At 48.7% G+C, this 16,509-nt stretch overlaps 1 protein-coding gene across 5 annotated transcripts; it reads left to right on the top strand.

The window, feature by feature from the left end:
- The first annotated feature begins 1,571 nt into the window (after positions 1-1,571).
- Positions 1,572-15,806, top strand: MLN (motilin). 5 transcript variants are annotated; one of them, XM_084497478.1, is made up of 7 exons: positions 1,572-1,716; positions 3,178-3,267; positions 7,842-7,912; positions 11,667-11,792; positions 13,282-13,386; positions 14,758-14,866; positions 15,573-15,806. In XM_084497478.1, exons 3-7 carry the CDS (start codon positions 7,880-7,882, stop codon positions 15,596-15,598), a joined length of 399 nt encoding a protein of 132 aa, XP_084353604.1. In that variant the 5' UTR covers positions 1,572-1,716; positions 3,178-3,267; positions 7,842-7,879; the 3' UTR covers positions 15,599-15,806. The 5 variants fall into 5 exon arrangements, with proteins under 5 accessions (XP_084353604.1, XP_084353601.1, XP_084353602.1 ...); XM_084497475.1 differs by lacking the exon at positions 1,572-1,716 and having other exon boundaries at positions 14,758-14,879; XM_084497476.1 differs by lacking the exon at positions 1,572-1,716 and having other exon boundaries at positions 14,758-14,879; positions 15,667-15,806.
- The last annotated feature ends 703 nt before the right edge of the window (positions 15,807-16,509 follow it).

Raw genomic sequence — 16,509 nt, forward strand, 5'->3', positions numbered from 1 at the left:
TTTGCACAGAAACATGGTCATCTCCATGGACTGCGACTTTTCACTTCCTGATATTTCTTTCCATAAGACTTTGTGGTGTCTCCTCTTCTCCTAAAGAGTAAAAAACGTTGTACAAATGAAGCATATTTGAGGGGGGAGGAGGCAAAATGGAAGCCTGTTTTAGATGGTGCACCAAGTTTGGGGGAAAAGGTCCGGAGGTGTTTTTTTTTTTTTTTTTTTTTGGATCAGCGCAGATCCTCTCCTCTCCCTGTTCCAGCTAACACATGGCACAACTTCGGCTTCATGCTTGGCACCCAGCAGCCTTTCATACACAGGATTACCAACACCTGGGCCACGAGGACTCTCACATCATCTTGGACTAGGTCTGGACCTGCCCCTTTCCCATTTTGGAGACCTGAATGTGGAGCAGGTAAGCCTGAGTCCCCTGTGTTACACTAACAGGGCTGAACACAGTGCTGTCCCTTCCCAGCTGTCTTCGTGGACTCAGCTTCTCCCCCTGGCAGGCTGAGGGCAGCGTTTTGGTCGATATCCCAAGGCTGCTGTTGGCATGGATTTAGAGCTCTCCGCAGGTCAGCGGCAGCCGGAGCAATGCCGAAGGCCTCGAATCAACTCTGCAGAAGAAAACGACACCAGGGAGGTTAGCTGGTTCCTCCAGGACATGCCCTGAATGCAACCTCTCTTCCCTCTGTGTCCCTGTCACAGAAATGGAAAGTGATGGCTTTAATTTGGTGTCTCTTAGCGGGGAAACTTTACGGACTGTCTCCCAGAGAGCTCTCAATTGCTTTCTATGCTGACTCCATGGCAAAGAAAGCAATAGCAAAATTCAGGCCCTGTTTAATGCAAGAAGAGAAGCTTGCTTCCTTTGTGTTTGTCCTTAGGAGAAGGAAGGTTTTTCTTCCCTCATACAGGCTTTTCTGCTTTGCTAAGCTCTTTGAGATGAGATTGTCTCTTATTCATTGTTTGTCAGCACATTGCGTGAAGGAGCCCTGAGCTTCTCCAGGCTTTCATGTCCTGTGTAAAGCAAGAAACGATAATTATAATCAAATAACCAAGCTGATACGGTTGGTTTCTGGGATTTGAGTGGCAAGCAGAGCGAGCCACGCAGCTGTGTTGGGGGTGGCTTTCCCGTGGGGGTGGCAGCTGGGAGCCCTTTGCTGTCCCCGTCCCTGCCTCCGTGCAAGGAGCACGGCCGCTTGGACAAATACGAAGGAGTGACTTGCCCAAGGGCACACAGGAAATAAGCTGCAGAGAAATGCAAAAGTAATAGAAATCACTCCTGAGGCAAATGTCTGAGCTTAAATTCTGGTGATGGCCTCATGTATAGGACCTTAAACCTCAGCCACGAGCACCAGGCACCAACACTGAATGCAAAGTGATGCTGAGCTTGCTTTTGTGCTCTTGGCAGGTTCTGCAACAAGCTGCTTTGAATATACCTGCTGGAGGGGTTCATTCCGCCCTCCTGGGCAGGAGGAGAGGGAGACACAAATATCATGGTGCCTCCCAGTCCTCCAGCTGCCCTGGGAAGACCTCGCCTCCCCATATCAGATAGCAGCCACGCGCGGCCACTGCGCTGAGCCGCTTATGCTGGGCTTGTGAGCTCCCTCGCCAGGAAAGGGGTTAAAGCAAGATAAAGCTGGAGCGCTATGGAGACCATATGGAGGGGAAGAAAACCCTTTATCCTGTAATTGGATTCGTTCCCAGCGGCTCCCGGCGGAGGTGAGGCTGAGTGGAGCTGACAGGACGTGATGGGTGAGGCGCTGCCAGCCGCCCCGTCCAAAGCAGGATGTGTGTGCACAAACTTGTGGATCAATCCGTTAGAGTGGATCAAATAGATTTAAATGCGTGGCAGTGAGAAGGAGGACACAGATGTATTTGCAGTTTGGTTTGGTTGGCTGCTCCTTGCTCAGCGTGGATTAACTCGGCTGTGGCTGGTGGGGCTGGCTGCTCACGGCTCTGCCGGGCTCACACGGCTGCATCCACCCAGGACAAGGAGCTGGTGGTGCAGAGAGGCTCTTTATTCCATGCCCTTGCTTCTTTCCCCAAAAATTAGAGTTCACAGAAGTCTATCTCCTGCTTTGCTTACTGCATGCATGAGCTTTGTGCAGGAGGACGCCCCAGGTCTTGCTTTCCCTGCAGGTTCCCCTTCCTTCCCCTGAGGGAGCTCTTGGGGCTCTCCCCACCAGTGCAGCTTTGCAGGGGGTGGATGCACCAGAGCCAGAAGGCAGCTGGGAAGTGGGAGAGCTTCACTGCTGCCAACCACATCTCATGTGCAAGCAAGCAGGCCCCTGCCACCTCCCTGGCTTTTCCTCCTGCCACTGATCTAGGTAACATCTCTGCAAGCACCATAGGATTTCCTTGGAGGGACGGAAAGTCCCTGGGACCTGTCATTTTCTTGCCAGCGAGCTGAGCAATCCCGGTTCAGCTGCAGACCTGCACCACTCAGCGTGGTGCTGTCAGCACCTTTAACTAAGTGATAAACCAGAGCTTTGCAGCGGTTTGCAAGACAGTCTCACCAACCACGTAGCACCGGGACCAGCAGGCAGCACAGCCCAGCAAACCAAAGCATCACGACCACTTCTCTCTGTACGTTAGCAGCTACTTAATGGCGCAAACCAACCTCTGATGAGGGCAACGGCCAGCGAAAGCAGGAAGATGCTGCCTGCTCCTGTGAGTTCTTTGTCTTGCAAACTGGAAAAAATAAAAATTAAAAAGATAATAATAAATTAATTCTGGTTGGATTTTGTTCTGTTTTAGGGGCTCTTTGAGGCAGGTGGGAGATAAGGGGTGTTTACAAGGAGAGCTGGGAGCTCGGGATCTCTGTGCAGCTCTTCTCTCCAAGCTCTGCTTTGCCCATCCAGGAGCAGACACGTAACTGCGATGCCTGAGAGGCAAAAGGAAAGATTTTTCATTGAATGCTGAAGGGATGCAAAAGAGCAGCCTTTGTTCTGCAGTGCTCAGTATCACTTGCTGTGGCCTGGCTTTGAGAATGGCTGAGCAGTCAGATAACGGGGTTTAGGCAAACAGAAATAATCTTTTATTTTTAATTTGTAAATCTCATTTGAAGTTGAACTGTTATTCCTCGGGGCCTTATTGTGGATGTTTGTAGCCCTCTGTAGTGATGCTTCATACATGCTGTTTCATTTTGTCATAACTGGGTCAATTTTTTTTCATTTCCAGTCCATAGCCCTTGGTTTTCTCTGTGGAGACTGCTGCGAGTTGGCCAGCCGGGATGTAATCTTTTGGGAAAATCGTGGAGGAAATCTGGAGGTGGGTTGCTTGTTTTCTGCTTTCAGAGGAGCTGCTTCTGGTACCTGGAGGGAACGCCTCTGTGCTCCAACATCCCTATGGGACCATGGACAGCCAAAACTGGCGCATCAGCTCCCAGCAAAGACGCTTTAGGTCTCTCACCAGAACAACCATATTCTGTACCTTATTGCCCTATTTTGAGGCTGCTATTCCTCTTGACTGGAGTCGAGGCTGCGCATCCTTCACTGGAATTCATTTTGTCTTTTTCTTGTTGTCCCTGCTTTAAAGCCTTGCAGGGATTTGCTCCAGACCAAATGTGTCCCTTCTCTCCCTTTGCCCTTCATCCCATAATTGGATTCATTTATTCCGTCCAGCCCACCCTGGCGTTCCCCATCCCTTTACGTAACGACACCTCTCTGGGCTGTGCCTGGCCGACCTAAGCCTGGCGCTTTACTTGACCTCCAGCCACTGAAACCAGCAGAGGGTTTGCACCAATTCCTGTTGCAGGCTGAATCCTGTGTTGGTACAGTGACCCTTTTCTTTTGCACTTCCTTTTCCCTTCCCATTTACTTCATCTTTTTCCTTTCCATGTGCATTTTGTGGTCTCGTGCCACTGTTGCATCTCCATGCTCTCACCAGGGCTGGGCTCTGCATGAACCCTGGGCACGTGCTCCTGCCCCACATGGCGTGAGCAAAGAGGGAAATGCAGCAGCCCAAGTAATGGCAGGATCACCTGGAAAAAATGATTAATTTCTCACTCCTTACATTAATATTTATTCTCCTTAATTCTTGGTCTTTACTGCTTTAGCTCTCTAAAGCTTTTGTGGTTGAGAGGCTTTCACTGAGGTTGCTATTCATCACCTAAGCAAAACATCCCTGGATTAAGCAGGCATTTTATCAAATTTGTGTCCTGTGCTGGAACCAGATTTGCCTGGACGGATGTGCCTGTCTCTGCAGATCTTTCTGCTGTTGTCTGACACCTGCAGCTGGTGTTCCCATGTCCCAGCTGGGATATTTCCCTGATCACCCATTTGGTTCTTGGAGTCTCACCATCCATGCTCAGCATGCTCATTAACTTGCCATGTGCATGGTCTCTTTTTCACCCTGAAGACATCTGACCCCGTTTCCTTGCTGCCTCGCAGACTGAGTTGGTGTCTTGAAAGTCTGAAAGGAGATAAAGCTGCAGCAAACTCTACTCCCCTGCTGCAGATAAACTGCTATTAAAAGCTGAGGGTTTCTGGAATGAAAAGGGTGACTCTCCATTGAAAGCGCTGATAAATCCTGGGCATCCAGCATAATCCGGCCTGCTGTATCAGGAGATCTCGTGGGAGCTGGCAGCATTGAGAACAGCAATGTCTTTTTGTGCTGCAGTTCTCCCATGGACAGATAATCTCCGTGGCCAACAGCAGCAAAGGCTGGGGGATGGATCTCAAATACTCTTACTTCAGTTTTTATTCCCCTTCCTTTCTCAGGAAAACCACTGCTGCCTTCTGCAGGAAGGCAGGCTGTACCTGCAAACCTCGCCTGCAAAAGGGACTGTGGGGCTGCATTTTGCATCCCGCCTGTGAGCAAGAATATCATACATCACCTTCCTGCTGATTTGGCAGCGCAAGCAGCCCTGCAAAGCAGCGATTTAATGCACTTCTTGGTGCCTTAGTGTTTCGTCTTGCTATGCTTAACCTGATATATTGTTGTTTGATGCAGGAACAGTAGGGGGTGTAAAGAGAGGTAATACGAAAATAAAAGGTCAATGGGTGCCTGGTGTGTGTAAAGGCTAAATTGCTCTTTCATCAAATCTAATAAATATTCCCTGTGAGTTGGGTAGGGAGCTCCTTTCCTGAAGGATTCCTAAGTGATTGCCCTGCCTCCAGTGCCTCAGCCCAGGGCTGGGGGTGCTGGAGGCACGCAGGGGCTCCCAGATCTTGCTGAGCCCTGGGGCAAAAGGAACAGCCCTGGTGCAAAGGGACAGCAGTGACTGATGAGGGACAAGGCAACCTCAGCCCCTCACAGCGCGTGAGACTGCATTTTCCACTGTTCCTAAAAATATTCCTGAGCCTTCTAGTGCAAAACTGGTGGTTTGGATTTGAACACCAAAATGGAAACAGATGAGCTGTATCCCATCTTGTTTTCTCACCTCCTCTCCTTTCTCTCTTCACTTGTTCCAGACTGGGTAGAGAATGGCAAAGGAGTGACCAAATATGAAGAAAAACAAAGGAAGGAATCAATTATCTTTTTTTTTTTTTTTTTTTTTTCTTCTGTTGAGAAACCATAACATTTTTATAAGCATGGAAACCTGTTTGGTTTTTGTTTTTTCTTTTTTCTTTTTTTTTTTTTTAGATGAAATGTAATGATTAGGAAATGGGGTCCTTTGACTAGTGGCTGTCTCTTCTGTCTCTGGTGGAGAACCTAAATCTTTCTAGGCTGTAGCCAGATGGATGTACTGTCCTCTTTCTTTCATTTGTATGTCCTTTGCAGACCTGAAGAAACTGAGGCAGCAGGCAGAATTTCCAGGTGTCCTCGCTTCTGGGGTATCTGCTCTAGGTGACCTTAAGCTTGGTTTCTAGAAAGACTTTGGAGTTACAAGGTATAGCACTGACGCATTAGCTTTTAATGTCTGCTGGAGGCTCTCAAAGGTGTGCTGAGTGCCCAGAGGAGCTCAGTGAGGTGCTGGGATGTAAATTGAGGCCATCCTGATGGAGATGGCTCTGCTGTGAAGGCATCTGGGCGTGTTGGTGTTGAGGAGCTACAGAGCTGTGTGCTTGCAGGTACAAATGAGTTTGTCACCTACGGAAGGTAGTGGTGGGATGTTCCTTGTGCTCTGCTGCACATCCAGAGCCTCCTCCTCCTTCTCCATGTCCTGTACCTCTTCCACAGCTCCCAGCTCCTCAGCACCAGGAACCAGGCAGTGGAGTGGGTGGAGAGAGGAACGACACAAGGCAAATTCCCCATTAATCCAAAAGATCATTATGAGCTGCCAGAACCAGGAGGGCGAACTGTTTTGGGGAGTCAGCAGGAGTTAAATCCTTGCTATTGATTCTTTCCCGGCCCGGCTGCATGGCTGAGCATTACCATGAATTACACTGCCGAGCAGCGGGGAGAAATGGAAGTGGGTGCAAAGCAAGCGTGGGGATAGGAGGGGGATGCCTGCGTGCTTAAAATATTTATGATGCAAATTAACATGTGTTTTAAGCCTGTGATTCTTCAAATATTTATCTAGCATTAATATTTTGAAAACTGCATTAAAATTTGCCACCGGTGCTTTATTCATTAGGAGAGTTCAGCAGCCACAGACAGCAGTGCCTGCTAAATCTGTAACGCGTCCATGCAGAGACAGCAGCTGGAGGATGGTGCCTGGGCTGTGAGAAAGAGCTTTCTGCTCCCACTTCCAGAGCAGGAGCCTAAAATGAATTCCTTACCCACGTTGACTTCAGCTGTGACTGCAGACATTACATTCAGCAGTTCACGCACCGGGCTTCTTGACCCATCTGACTCCAAGTAAAAACACTGTAATGTGAGGGAGGTGAGATTGATACTCCTGTAGGAATCAGGAAGGGGAATTAGGGGCTGAGGGTTGTGAACTTGCCTAAACCTGATGGCTACTGTGGGTCTGATGGAGCTGTGAGAGCAAACTGAACTCCTCCAAGCACAAAGGCAAGGTTTTCCATCTTGTATGTGCTGGCCCCATTCAAGGAGATTTTTGGACAAGGGCGAAAAAGAGGGTGACCTGCTGTGCTATGGCTCTGACAGCCCCAAATTACAGCCTTTGGGGCACACAAATTCCCAACCACGCACCAGGCAGAGCGGCAGCAGGGCTCCAGCCATTTGTTCTTTCCCCCTTGCTCTCTATGTGCTGCCTTAGCCTGGGGCCGAAGCTCAGGTTCAGACCAGCGCTGGCTTCTAGCTCCTGTTTTTGATGCCAGCCACTTGCCAAAATACCCCAGGCACGGAGTGACTTGGAGGGAAAAGTACAGGACATGGAGACAAATGCTTGGTGGTGCTGGCACAAGGAACTCATTTTCCCTTGATTCTTTGACACTGCAATTGATGCATGGCTTAACGGACTGCACTACCACTGCCAGTTGCCTGTTAAAATTACTCCCAATTATGGCAAACGTTTAACTTTAGGTACAAGCAGGACTGTGAGCGGCTTCATTTTGCACATCATTTTTTTTGGTTAAGCTTCTAACCTCTGCTGTAATTTTGCTTCATAAAACCTGGAGGGTTTAAGGGAGCCTGCAGACTGCAAGTTGTTACAGGGACTGCAGCAGGGCAGAGTTTTTGCCTTGTGATGCTAGGGGTCAGACTTCCAGCTGTGACTTTTATTTTCCCATATCCTCATTCTGCACTGGTGACAGGGCATGCCAAGCCTGCCTTTATGGACTGGGAAAAATAGGACAAAAGGGTGCCCGTTTGTGCCCGTTTTTCCCACCTGCTCTGGTGTTTCCACTGTGGAGGTCCTGGAGTCAGGTCCCTTATTTCCAGTTTTGTTTCCTTTCCCTTTTTTGTACCTTTGCATAATTATGAGGTGAAGCTGGCCGACAGCATCCAGCTAATACAGATATGATTAATTTTCATCTTTCCTTTTTATTTTAAAGGTTGTGCTCTCCAATGCAGAAAGCTTCACCACAGACGGATGGGAAAGCTGCCAGCCAGCCACATTTTTGAGGTAAAAGGGGACAAGACACGGGAAAGTTTAGTGCTTTGCAAAAGTGACCTTTCTTGGTAATTAATTTGTCACTTCCCAACACCATCTGCTGACTCGTCAGCTGCATCCATCATAACCATAAAAAAAGATACTGAAAAAGTCAATTAAAACAAGGACCAGTGTCAAATGGGCTTTGCACAAATTCTTTTGCAAAGGTGGGAGAGGAAAAAAAATATATAAATAAAAGCTAGCCCAACAACCTATTCTATAATATCCTTTTCATCAACACACATACCCATGGTCCCAGGGAGAAAAACTATGTTGAGCTCCCCGGAAGTTTTATAGCCAGGACCACTTCACTGCCCAGTGATAAACAGTAATAAATACACAGGGATCTGGGAAGCATCTCAGCGACTGCCACAATTTTAAGCCAGGATTTGGCCCAAATCGAGCAGTATTGACTGCGGTGGCAGCAGCAATCGCCTTGCGAGGGGCACCATGCAGCACGGTGTGTACACATCGCATCGATCAGCTGCGCTGCGGATGGGTGAGAAAAGTCATTTTAGGGGTTTGGGCTGTAGCTCTTTTCCTCTTGTCTCCAGCAAATAGCACCAGTGCTTAGTGCTCAACCAGCCGGGCAGGAACCCTGCTCTAACACCCCGTGAAGCCATTTGATGCAGGAGGCTTTCATTGCTTTCTCCACCTCATTTTTTCCTCCTGCATCTCACTCACTTGCGGCTGCTTGCTCTCGAGGTTCCTGGTGTGTAGCCGCTGATCTGTGAGCAGCACCGGGACGTTTCTGGCCTGATCCCAAACCCTCCAGCCTCAGCACCTGTCTGATGGCTTCCAGAGACAACCCTGGGAGATCTTAAGCAAATCGCTTTCTCTTTCTGCACCTCATTTATCTGGAGGGAGATGTTAGTGCAAGGTTCAGTCCCTGAGGGGTAGTGCTGTGCCCGGGATTGTGAGATGTGTGGTTATTATGGTAACAGGGGCCACACAGGTCTCAAAACGGGCAGATAAATAGCTCGGGCTGCCTTGGCATCTCCCCACTCATCTGCTCAGTTTTTAAAGCTTTTGGTGATAGGTTTAGCATATATCGTTTTATTTATTATACTAATATTTAGCTCTAGATCCTGCCAGGGGATTTGTTGCCTTGAACGGATACTTCCGTAATGCCAGTGGGTCAAACTTCATTCTGCTGTGGTTTTGGCACCATTTGGTATTGTTGTTACTGTGATTTGTTAACACGACAGTAGAAATACAATCGGTGCATGCATCATTTGACTGCTGATACACTTGCATCATAAAGACATTATCCTGGGGGCTCACAGCCTACGTAGACAAGCTGAGAGAAGAATTTATCCACCTTACAGATGGGGAAACTGAGGCAGGCAGCAATCTGCATTAGGGGCCCTATCCAGTTGTGGGATGCACAGAGAACAGCTGCCAGGGGATCATCCTGGAAACGAGAAACTCTTAAAAATCTGATGCAGATAACAGTGCTGCCCATCTGGCATGCTCGTTTCCATGCATGCCAGGTAGCTGCTCCCTGGCCCTGCTGGGAGTGGGGGCACCGGTGTGTGCACAGCTGTGTGTGTGCATGGGTATATAAAGGGTGGGGAGCACAGCAGGAGCATCCAGGTGTGAGAGGGAACAAGAAGAGGTCTGACCTCCAGCACCCGGGCTGCGCTCACCAGGTAGGTGTGTGGTTTGTGCTTCCATTCCCCAGCTCAGTGGGGTGACCCGTGGGTGCTCGGGTGGGTGCTGGTGGCACCAGAACCCGTTGGCTTCAGCAGCAATTGCTAAACGTGAGAGAGCTCTGACAAAGAAGGAGGAAATCAATGCTTAAATAAGGGGAAAGGTGCTTTCGGCTCTTAACACATGGTGGAAGCATTGATTCCATCACCTTCTGCCTTCTTGTTTTGCCGTGAGCACCCAGCAGACACTGGAGAGTGCTGCAGAGGCACGGCAAGCCCTGGGTGCCCTCTGCACTTGGGAAACTGCTTTAAACAGACCAAGAAGAAAAATACATGTATTTGTACAGCTCCTATTGATGGTAACAACTTCATTTTTATTTATTTATTTATTTATTTATTTATTTATTGGAAGACAGAGCCTGGCTGATAAACCCACTTCCTTGTCACTGTTCTCACACCAGTACCAGGTGGATGTTCACCCCTCCTGCCCTCAAATTGGCACTTCACTCCCGCTTTACTCAGGCATAAGCCGAGCTGGGCAATGCTGCTCCCAGCCTCGTGTGACCTCGGTGCTTTGTTGTGCTGATGCTGAACTTGGGATCCTCCTGCTTTGTGCTTTCTCTTTGTAGCTGGGAAGCAAATTCACAAACAACAAGGTACATATCTGCCTGGAGAGGCATTGAGCCGGAGATCTCGGGTCTGACAGACATGTCCTGCCTACAAAATAAGGAATAGACATTCAGAAAAGATATTTTTTGACTGGAGTAATGTGCGGGGGTGTTTCTCTGGAGGAAGAGGGAGAGAATCAATTCACAAAGGGCTAGTCAATACGAGATGAAGGAGGTGACTGAGTTTATTTCTTTGTATGTGGTAGTATTTCATTGCAGCGTTAGAATAAATGAAACCACACAAAAGATTGATGCTACTGAGATAACACCGCATTATCAGCACATATGCATATTGACATGCTGTATTACAAGGGGAGAGCCTGAGAAATTCCCCTTCTGATCACTCCAGCAACAGCTCCATTTCGCGAGGTCTCCCAGGGTGATCTCTGAGCGTTCCTGATGGTTTTCTGTCCCGGTGTGAGTGGTAAGGGATGAGATGCCCTCTCCTGGGTGCAGAGCAGTGACGAGGGAGAGGAGTGGGGCTGCAGCCACCTTCACTTGCTATGGGAGCTCCCCTGGCCTGGCACGAAGCTGGGGGATGTGACCGGCAAGTGCTGCAGGAAGGGAATATTTATTAACTTCCACTGGCCTCCAGCTCAATACTAGCTGATATTTATGGGAAATCTAATTTAGGGGTCAAATTTGACCTAACAATGTCTTTTTAATAATGTCCAAACCGAGAGGTTTCTGAAACTAATTAAGGATCAGGCTCCAGTCAGGTAGAGTAGTTAAGCTGTGAGAGCAGACTTCATTAAATGCGTCCAGAGAGAATATTTTAATATTTAAAGAGAGCATTTAATGTTTATATAAGTTCTCTTCCAATGCAAAGTCACTGTTAAATCACTTCAGAAGGTAGTTTTTAAAGCCCTTTATACCAGACTTTTATGCAGCAGGGCTGGCAAACACCCTTCCCAGCTCTCTTGAACCCAGTGAGGCTTATTAAAGGATTCAGTCTATCGGTGCAGATTTTCAAGGGTGAGGGATATAAAAACAAAATTTAACAAAACAGCTGTAGTAAGTTCTTTCTCTCCTGCAGCATCACCGTCTCCCTTGCTGTCAGTGGGATTGACGCGTGTGTTTTGCTCTGGATGTGTGGAGGTCTTAAACCACTACAGCTGGAGGGCTAAAGCTTGCAGAACAGAGGGAGTCTTTAACCGTACTGAAGGGCTGGGCTTTCAGTCTCCAGAGATATTGCTCAAGAACAAATCTGTTTACAAGAAATAGTTTGAGAGGAGAACTGTCAGTCAAGGCACTTCTATTCTCAGCTTAGGAGCAACTGGATGAGTAAATATACCTTTAGTTAGCTGGTGGCTAAATTAGATTGCAGCTGATGAAAAGCCGAAGGGATTTCTTGTCAAACGGCCCTCTCTGTTATCACCCCGGCACCATCCTTCCTGTGTTCTTCAGGCTCTCACGATGGTTTCGAAGAAGGCGATGGCCAGTTTGCTGCTGGTGTACGTGGTGTCCATGTTGGCTGAACAGACTGAAGGCTTCGTGCCATTTTTCACCCAGAGCGACTTCCGAAAGATGCAGGTAACTCATGGGATGTCCTGCAGTGGCAGGAGCCCTGAAAAACATAGGGAAGGCTTCTTCCTCCCTCTGCTCCCAAGCCCTGTGTACACCATGCCACTGTTGATCCCATTGTCTGCCCCCTCTGTTAGGACAGAACATCTAAGAGTGGCAGTCCCTCCTCATCCCATAGTGGTAGGAGATGGCAGAGAACACTTCCAAGACTTGAGACTAAAGAAGAGCCTGGACTCCTTTACATAAAAACTAAAAAACCCGTGCGGGACATCATCTGCTGCTAGCAGCTCTTGCTTTTCTTTCCTCCATGCTAGTGGTTGTGATTCCTATAGAGAAGCTGCAGCCTCCCATCATCATACTGATGGGTCTTTTTGTTGTAACAAATAATTAACCATCCTCCAGATGGTTGTCACCTCTGGGATGTGCAGAGAGAATGTTTTTTCTTTTGATGTGAAACTAATACTGTTGAAAGGTGTCAGGCAGGCAGCCTCAGAGACTGCATCTTCTCCTTAAACACAGCCAAAGGGAGCTTCCCCCGCACGACACAATCCATTGATACTGGGGAGGAATCTTTTTTTTCCCAACACCTACTTGCTCACTGGATAGTGATTTCTTCTTATGGGGAGCACAGACATCCTTCAGCCTCCTTGAAGGAGGAGATGGGGACCCACGCACAGTCCCCAGACAGTTCATACATCGTCACCCTTTTAGTTATGTGTCTGCTGGTGATTGAGGGGCTTCTGGAGGTACGTGGGTGAAATCAGTCTCAGCTTTCTTCTAGAGGCTGCCTCTTCTCCTCCGAGCACGTGTTCAAACCAAAGCAAGTGCACAGCAAGCAGTCAGCATGGCGCTGAGCGCAGCCTTCGCTGTATCTTTCATCCTGTTTTGTCGGTCATACCCCGAAGCAACTCTGGCTTTTCTGTTTGGGGTAGGAAGAAAGGAAGGGTCCTGAAGCCAAGATTAGCCCCATAAGTGGGAAAGAACTGATGTTACAGACTTCCAAGAAAGTCTGGCCATATGTGTTGTCTGCACAGAGCTCTCCATTTGCAATGAGCTTGAGCAGGTTTTTGTTAAACTTCGGTGCCACTGAGACAGAAAAGAACCAGGACTGAGCCTATGGAATGGCTGCGTGAGGTCGGTGTGCTCAGCTGTCACGTCCTGCTGCCAGCAGTGTCTTGCACGGATCAAAGCAGTCATCCAGGAGTGTCAGGTTTGCTGCAGAGCTTTACCCACAGTCCCATAACCCAGCCTTACACTGAGCATTGCGGCCCCTCCTGCATATCACAGTTACAATCCCCAAGGCCACGATGACCGCAGCTCTGTTCCCCATGAGCTGTGGCCCTAGGGTAGGATGCTGCAGGCAGCGCTCAGACCGCCAGTCCCTCTGGTTTTCTGCCCTGCTCCGTGGCTGTTGATGTGATGCAGAGAGGGTTTGGTACCTGTGCAAAGCTGCCACACGGCACCACTTCCCTGTTTGCTCTCTGCTGTGGGGTTTCAGGAAAAGGAGAGGAACAGAGAGCAGAAGAAATCCCTGACCCCGCTGCAGCAGCTGGATGAGGAAGGCCTCGCTGAGCAGGCTGGCGCAGATGTCACAACAATCCAGGTACGTTGAACCCTGCGACTCTGAGAGCTCATAGGGACACGTGGGGGAGAACTGACAGCCCAAGGGCTGCCCCATGGGGCCTGGTGACCACCAGGTGCCACAAGAGAAGCCAGAGGGTGTTATTAGGGAGCTCACAGCCTGTGTAAAGCAATAACACCCATTTCCTACCAGCTCTGCCAGGCAACCAGGCAAGGATGCATCAGAGAAAGGTTTTACCTCCAAGCCATAAATTATCTCAGAGGTTTAGCAGCCTGGTCACCCCTCAGACCTGCCTGGCCTCTCCCTTAGCATGGGAAGATGGAAACAACATGAGGTCTGTCTCCGCCGTTCAGTGAACGCCAGCCAACTGCAAGGCAGTAATTTGCAGCTCTGCTTCAGGTCTGGTTTTAACTTGTCACTCTTTCAGGCAGCTCCGGATCAGCTGTCTGGTGTCACTCACCTCCCATCTCAGTCCTCTGCACTGCCAGGATCTTATTTATAAAGTTGGGTCCGTACAGCTGCACCCCCCAAAGCCTGTATATAGAGCAGAAAATTGCCAATTTTAGGGATTTAAGTGCCAGTCTAAGCCCTCAAAGGCACGCTTACTTGGTTAGCTAAGTCCGAAAATTGCACTTTCCCACTTGAATACGGGGAGCCCTTTGCCCGGTCGATGCAGCCACTCCTGTGCTCAGCACAGCTGCCTTCTGCCAGCCAAAGGAGCTTTTAGGTCTAGCCCAAGCAGCGGGACGGGCAGCGGGGCCAGCCTGGAGTTTGGCCAAGACACAGGTCGATGTGCAAGTGCTCTCATAACTGCGGTACACCGATGATCAATAATAGGATTTAAACAGCAAAGATTTGCAGTTCAAAGCATTAAACAGCTGGCACATCCCTTGTCCAATGCTCCCCAGACGCTGCAGCCCTCCCGTGCCTCCAGCCACGAGTGGAGCAGCTCTATTTACCTCTAGCACATCTGAGCCATGTCTCAAAGTCAGGCTGGAGGTAGGGCGATGTCTCCTTCTCAGTCCTTTCTAAGGCAGGATGCTTCGCCAGCATCAGTAAAGCTGCTGTCTTGAAGGGTAAAGGTATGAGATAGTGGGGGATTTTAAGGTGCAGAAATGATTTTTCTTTGCAGCCTGTTGCCGGTAGGTGCCTTTCTCTGTATTTCTGAGTCAGACCATAGATGCTCCAACGCATGAAAACTTTGGCATTTTCACCAGCACAAGATTGCACTGCAGTACGTGGGGTTGACTTAATGTTGCTTTTCCCCATGCAAGGATCATCTCACATCAGCATTAGACCCTTTACTGACTTGAGCAAAGTGGGGTCGAAGCACTCAAACCTGCCTGCCTCTGCTCCCCTCAGCCTTTCCTGATTTTCTTGCTTCCTCCACAGCTAGCTGTTCCTGTTAAAGCCGGGATGTGGCTCATCTCAAGGCAGCTGGAAAAATACCAAGATGTCCTGGAGAAACTGCTCGCGGAGGTGTTACAGGACACCCCAGACGGTACTGTCAGAAGGTTGATTCCTGCCTTGGGAATTCTGCCTTTCCCTCCTCTCAGCAGCTCATCATCACCGAGATATTTATATTCCTCAGAAGGGTTTTTGTGTCATGTTTGCTCACTTTACAGAGTCCTCAGATACCCCACCCACTCACATGCACGCGGTTCCCTTCTGGGAAGGTTATACACTCTCTTAGGGTGCTGTCCTGGCCCCAGAGCCACTGTTGACTGTTAGCAGCATTGCAACACTTCCCAGCAGCTCTCCCCAGCCCTGCTTTCCACCTCCCTAGTCCTCCCCAATAGTCCTCAGTCTTTAGGGTGTAATTTCCAACAACACTTACAATGCTAGCTGCATTAGAATTGTAATGCAAGCTGTGAGGCACTTTGGCACCCACAGGCAGGTGTGGACACCTTGCTCCCTGCACTGGGGCTTAACACTGGGTGAATTGGCTGCAGCTCAAGGTCTTGAGTGCTAACAAATCCAGCCCTGGGATTTTCTCTTAGTGTATAGGAATTGCAAAAGGAAAAATGCAGGGGCGGGGGGGGATGCATCTGTTCCAGCCTCAGGAGTGATGGAATGATTATCACTAGTATTATCACTGAACCTTTGTCTGATTTGGGCTTAAATACCCCAGACAACAGAGTCCCTGTTATCCCTGGGGGAGTTATTTTACTTTGGCCTGTGCTGATTTCAGCCTCCTTGTTTTTCAGGTGAGGAGCTGAGAAGGAGAAAATGATATAGAAAGCCTGGGAAAGACTGAATGATAAATTTAAGGACACTTGTTCTTTCCTCTTTGCTTTTTAGCTGACTGATATCTGCAGCATCAGAAGAGAAAGCGATGCAGCTTGCTAAAGCTGAAAGACTCCACTTATGTAAACGAAATCTGTAAAAGAGATTAACAACAAAATCTGAGGTGAGATAATAAAATGCGCAGTATAATTAAATGGAGGATTTGTGCCTTTTTTTTCTGCATGCGTCTCAGCCAGATGGCAAGCAGCAAGTGTGGGAAAGACGAGAGGGAGGGTTTCCAGTTCTAGAGAAATCACGTCCTTCTGAGAAGCACAAAGCATGCTGCAGCACATGAGTAATTAATCTTCGTGGACTAATAGCTTTTAACCTTCCCTTTTGGCAAAGAGGGAAACTGAGGAACATTTACAGGGACAAACCAGGGACAGAAGCACAGGCTGAGGAGCTTGGGTGTGGGTTCCCACCCAGCTCAATGCTCCAGACACAGCAGGGCAATTCTCCTACACGGCTGGGAGAATACCGGAGTCCTGATGTGCAGTTTCTACCTGCAATCTTAACTCCCTGTTGCTCAGCCAGGCTACACGCATCTAAACAGCATCGCAGGGAACACCTCACCCGTAGCTATGATGTGAACAGACACAGTGTGAAATGACACAGAGCTCTGGCCCGATTTCTGGCTCTCAAACAAACCTCTATGTGACATCGTAATTCCACTTGAACATATTGCTCTCCATTTACATACCTTTGGCTTATTTTAGAGCTGCTCCTCTCTACTGGCAGCAGGAAATCCAACATATGTAAAGTAAGGACTGATGAGATGAATGGTACGTATGTGAATATATCCGAATTCAATCCAATTTTATCCTCCCAACCTAACGCAAATTCTGTTCTTACTGAGGC

The sequence above is a fragment of the Aythya ferina genome (assembly GCF_964211825.1).
Source record: "Aythya ferina genome assembly, chromosome: 25".
In the NCBI taxonomy this organism is placed as follows: Eukaryota; Metazoa; Chordata; class Aves; order Anseriformes; family Anatidae; genus Aythya; species Aythya ferina.